Source organism: Sarcophilus harrisii, chromosome 6 (assembly GCF_902635505.1).
Source record: "Sarcophilus harrisii chromosome 6, mSarHar1.11, whole genome shotgun sequence".
Lineage (NCBI taxonomy): Eukaryota > Metazoa > Chordata > Mammalia > Dasyuromorphia > Dasyuridae > Sarcophilus > Sarcophilus harrisii.
The window spans coordinates 129,639,464-129,645,076 of record NC_045431.1 but is presented as its reverse complement, the minus strand read 5'-3'; the positions used below and the strand labels follow the sequence as shown (position 1 = coordinate 129,645,076).

The 5,613-nt window shown below is 42.6% G+C and overlaps 1 protein-coding gene across 4 annotated transcripts; it reads right to left on the bottom strand.

Moving 5' to 3' along the window:
• Window positions 1–730: 730 nt before the first annotated feature.
• Window positions 731–2,497, bottom strand: LOC105751046 (40S ribosomal protein S27). Of its 4 annotated transcripts, none has more exons than XM_031941954.1 (5): window positions 2,297–2,497; window positions 2,024–2,132; window positions 1,426–1,536; window positions 992–1,044; window positions 731–812 (listed from the first exon to the last, which is right to left on the bottom strand). In XM_031941954.1, the coding sequence occupies exons 1-4, from the start codon at window positions 2,348–2,350 to the stop codon at window positions 1,007–1,009; spliced, it is 312 nt and encodes a 103-aa protein (XP_031797814.1). In that variant the 5' UTR covers window positions 2,351–2,497; the 3' UTR covers window positions 731–812; window positions 992–1,006. The 4 variants fall into 4 exon arrangements, with proteins under 4 accessions (XP_031797814.1, XP_031797816.1, XP_031797815.1 ...); XM_031941956.1 differs by having other exon boundaries at window positions 2,345–2,463; XM_031941955.1 differs by lacking the exon at window positions 992–1,044 and having other exon boundaries at window positions 2,297–2,449.
• Between the last annotated feature and the right edge of the window lie 3,116 nt (window positions 2,498–5,613).

Genomic DNA, 5,613 nt, shown 5'->3' with positions numbered 1-5,613 from the left:
CACTCTACAACTAAGGAGACTGAATGTAAACCAATATATGCTATGTTCACTTTTTTATTCACTCCTACCTCCATTATCTTTTTTCCTTGGCAACTACTCCAAGTTTCCCTTACTGTTCTTTTTTCATTCTTCCAGAATACAATGCCTTCCTCGGCAGGGTACAGAGAGTTCCAGTTGTGTATGTTCCAACCCCAAGAGCAGTCTGGTTAAAATAATTCCTGGGATAACTAACTTCTTGAAAAATGATACTCTTCAATTCTCACCTTTTCTCTTTCTAGGTCTTCTGCAAATTCTCCATTTGTGAATCCACCACCTCTACTCACCCCAAGTAGGCTGCAGTACTGGTTATGGAGGGTTATCTAGAAAAGGCCTTTTAGGAGTTGGGGACATTACAACTCAACTTAAGCAATAACTGCCTCTCATATAGTGTTGTAGAAACTCCATTAAAAAAACAAAACCTGCTATTAATGCTTTCTCTTATTGGCTTAATCATCTACTCCCCTCAAATCTACTTTCATTCTATTTTATACATAGCTTTATGGATGCAGGTAGAAGAATGTTAAAACTTTACAAAAATAAAGATATTTAATTATTTTGGTAAAAGACATAAAATAAGTACATAGATGGGAAAGGATGCCACAAGCAACCTTTCAGAACTTCTAGTCTTTAACATTTACTTTTGATGGGTCCACCTTCACAATATTAAAGCAAAAAAGACAGTGAACAAAACTGTATCAAATTTAGTTTATTTTTTATAGTTCCTTACTCATCCTGAATCTGTCATTAGTGCTGCTTCCGTCTGAAGGAACATCCTGGGAGAGAGATAGTAAACTGTTATTTGTCATCTTAGCTTACCTTAAGAAAAAAGATATTTACCCGCTCCAAGCCCTTTCAGGGGCAGCTACATGAAGGGGAGAGAGGGGCAGTAAATGAAGAACTGGCCCTGGCATCAATAAGACACTTCCCAAGATCAAAATCAGATTTCAGATACCTGTGAGACCTTAGCCTAATCACTTGCATCTTTAGTTTCATCAGTAAAATGAGCTGAAGGAAAATGACAAACCACAATAAGTGTCTCTGCCAAATTAGGATGGATACACACACACACACACACACACACACACACACACACCTTAGCCAAGTTACTTGCACCTTCAATTTCATCAGTAAAATGAGCTGAAGGAAAATGACAAACCACAATAAGTGTCTCTGCCAAATTAGGATGGATACACACACACACAGACACTAACCAACAAGCCCCTTCTACCCTCCCCACTCATCGAATTCTTTATTCCCTTTCATTTGACTTTAAGGTTCTCACAAAAGCCACAGGGGATAATTCAATTTTAACACTTCAAGAATTCTTAGTCATCTGACACTTGGCTCACTATCAACCCGAGGTGGAGGGAGAGGGACAGCACTAACCTTCTGTAAGTCTTGCTTTCCCTCCAGTAGGCTGACAGAGGACAGTGGAGCATCCGACACAGAGAACTACCGTTTGTGCGTGGCTGAAGACCGTGGTGATTTTATAGCACCCTGCAAAGCGCAATTCAGGATGTGAAACCTTGCCCGCCACCTTTATGCGCTCCTAAGGGCAAGGCTCCAAAGGTGCGAGCAATTATTCTGAATTTTTAAATGGATGTAAATTTCTAGTCAAAGCCAGTTATGTTACATTCACCCCGTGCGTTAAAGCGCTTAAAAGTTTAGCGAATTTTAAGATAGACACAAGCCACCCCTTAATCCTACCAACAAAACATTAAAAGGGCGCCCAGCAACCAGCCTCCTCCGAGATTATCAGGCAAACGCTACTTCTGGGAGGAGCCCTTTAAAGACCCCGCTGATCTCTCCCGGCACCCTCCAGACTGGAGTTCCGTGGGCAGGGCAGCCTCTACCCCCCCCCCCCCCCCTTCCCCCAGTAGGGAACACCACAGAGTGACGACCCACACGGCTGACTGAGGCGCGCGCCGCGCCGGGGCTCGGGCCTAGCCGCAGCACGCGCCGCGCCGCACTCGCGTGACCTCACCCGGGCACTTGACATCCATGAAGTACGAGTTGGGACTCTGCACCAGGCGCTTCTTCTTGTGTTTCCGCTTCTCCTCCTCGGGAGAGGGGTGTAGGAGGTCCTTCGCGAGCTGTGAGGGGCAGGGAGGGACAAATTAGGGACCACCGCGAGGGAGGAGAGAGGCAGCCGCCGCCGTCCGGCCTAGAGCCCCGTCTCCTCCTTCATGCCTGGGGGACCCGCTGCTGCCCGCGAAGCTAAAGGGCTGTAACCGGACACCCTCCGCAGCCCACAAACCATCCGGGGCAGGCAGAACGTGGCTCCGTGGGAGCCAGAGCGACTCATCGGCATGTCGGGGCGGAGAAATCTTTCAGGCCGGGAAAGTGAAATCGCCAATCCTGCTCTTTATAGATTTCGCAAGGCCGGAAGTGACGCATACGTCTCGCCGGGCCACCATCTTGAGAAGGTCATCGGTGTGGGTGCTTGCTCATCTACTGGCTTCTTCCGAAAGGTGGCGACCATATAAGGAAGGTCACAGAGAAGTATCTCTACTGCGCTTATAAAAGGCGTGAGTAGTCATGGCGACATCATGCTGCTTAAGGTAGTAGTTAATGAATAGCCATCTGCCTTTACCATTTAGCCCAACGAATGAGAAACCCGAGCAGAATCCCACAAACCGGCCGTGCCAAATGCCAGATCTGAGCCAGGCGATGAGCATGTTAGCGCCGACTTGATGCCAACTAATGGGAGCGATAGGAAGACACCTCCCAGAGTTCAAATGTGGCCTCAAGCTCTAGCTGGGATCTGAGAGAGTCCCAAGTTTGCCCCCTAGTTTTACCCACATTTGCCTCAGTTTTCTCGTCTCTAAAATGAATTGGAGAAGGAAGTGACAAACCACCCCAGTGTCTCTGCCAAGAAAACCCTAAATAGAGTCCCAAGTATGACAGGTCAGTAATAGCATGCCAAATTCTGTGCCAACATCTGAAAATAACAAAGGCAAAAAACAGTATACAAACAACTATGCATAAGTCAGTGAATGTTTTTTTTTGTTTTGTTTTGTTTTTTTAATAAATAACTTTTTATTGACAGAACCCATGCCAGGATAATTTTTTACAACATTATCCCTTGCATTCACTTCTGTTCCGACTTTTCCCCTCCCTCCCTCCACTCCCTTACCCAGATGGCAAGCAGTCCTATACATGTTAAATAGGTTACAGTATATCCTAGATACAATAGATGTGTGCAGAACCAAAAGTTCTCTTGTTGCACAGGGAGAATTGGATTTAGAAGGTAGAAATAACCCAGGAAGAAAAACAAAAATGCAAAGAGTTTACATTCATTTCCCAATGTTCTTTCTTTGGGGGTAGCGGCTTCTGTCCATCCTTGATCAATTGAAACTGAGTTAGATTTTCTCTTTGTCGAAGAAATCCACTTCCATCAGAATACATCCTCATACAGTATCGTTGTTGAAGTATATAATGATCTCCTGGTTCTGCTCATTTCACTTAGCATCAGTTCATGTAAGTCTCTCCAAGCCTCTCTGTACTCATTCTGCTGGTCGTTTCTTACAGAACAATAATATTCCATAACATTCATATACCACAATTTACCCAACCATTCTCCAATTGATGGGCATCCACTCAGTTTCCAGTTTCTGGCCTTTACAAACAGGGCTGCCACAAACATTTTGGCACATACAGGTCCCTTTCCCTTCTTTAGTATCTCTTTGGGGTATAAGCCCAGTAGAAACACTGCTGGATCAAAGGGTATGCACAGTTTGATAACTTTTTGAGCATAGTTCCAAATTGCTCTCTAGAATGGTTGGATGTATTCACAATTCCACCAACAAGGTATCAGTGTCCCTGTTTTCCCACATCCCCTCCAACATTCCTCATTATCTTTCCCTGTCATTCTAGCCAATCTGACAGGTCATGTCAGTGAATGTTAAGAGCCTACTACTAACAGGAGAAACAACAGGCAGATAAGATCACAAATAACAAAATGTACTAACAAGCTCTAAAAGGATACATTCAACATGGTTTCAGAAGGAAAGTTAAGGGGCATTGGGAAAGGCTTCTTGCAGGAGGTGGGACTTAAGCTGGGACTTGAGGATCTGCGCATTTGTATATATCCTGACATTTTGGGAGATATTTCCTCTTTAAACCAAAGAAGCATAATCTTTTTTGATATAGTGAGTTGCTATTATAACAATTTAGCTCAGAGGTGTCAGAGATAGTCTCAGCATCTTATGACAACTAAAGTATTTTGTTATTGGTTGCAGGAGCTGCTTGCTAAATCACAAAGAGCCACATTGTATAAGGAAGATAATGAAAAATGTATAATTCTATGATGTTTGTTTTCTCCAGTTATATATGGTTGTTCCAAAGTATCAGTTACTTAAAATGTTTCATGAAACTGATCCAACCATTCTGAAGAGCAATATGGAACTATGCAATTGATCTAGCAGTGTCTCTTATGGGCCTTTATCCCAAGGAAATCATAAAAGAGAGAAAAGGACCCATATGTGCAAAAATGTAGCAGCCCTTTTTGTAGTGTCAAGGAACTGGAACCTGAATGGATGCCCATCAGTTAGAGAATGGCTGAACAAGTTATGGTATATGAATGTTATGGAATATTATTGTTCTATAAGAAACTGAGTAGGATGATTTCAGAGAGACCTGGAGAGACTTAAATGAACTGATGCTAAGTGAAGTGAGTAGAACCAGGAGAGCATTGTACTCGCCAATAGCAAGATTATACAATGATAGATGAGGCTTTTTTCAACAATGAGATGATTCAGGGCAATTCCAATGGTCTTATAATAGAGTCATCTGCATCCAGTGAGAGGATTGTGGGAACTGAGTTTGGATCACAACATAGTATTTTCACTTCTTTTGTTGTTATTTACTTGCATTTTGTTTTCTTTCTCATTTTTTTTCCCTTTTTGATCTGACTTTTCTTGTGCAGCATGATAATTTTGGAAATATGTAGAGAAGAGTTTACTTGCTATCTAGGGGAAGTGGGGGGGGGGAAGAAGGGAGAAAAAAATTGGAACACAAAGTTTTGCAAGGATAAAAGTTGAAAATTATGCATATGTCTTGAAAATAAAAATGAGTTTCATGAAATCAAAATCTTGCAGAAGGTGGGACAAGACAAGGGCTAAAGCTAATGAAACAGAGAGCCAATGGAATTCATTGAATGGTAGTGGGAGGGGAAGATACTTTGTGACATGGTCAGATCTGTGATTTGGGAAGATCACTTCTATAGCTGAATGAAGGCTGGATTGGAATAGGGAAAAACTTGAGAGAAACTAACTAGAGGTTAGTGCAATGGTCTAGGTATAAGGTTAAGGGGCCTGCATCAAGATGGTGGCAGTGGAGAGAAGGTGGTGTATACATAGATAATATGAAGGTAGAACAGATGGAATTTAGGAACAAATTATATATTGGGAAAGAGGTAAGGTGAGAGAAAGTTGACACCAAAGTTCTGGTGACTGATAAAATAGTGGTGTCCTTGACAATGATGAGAAAATCAAGATGAAGGATGTTGTGATTTTCAAATAATTGGAAGTCTTCAAGTGGAGGATAGATGACTATATAGAGGGTAATCGTCAA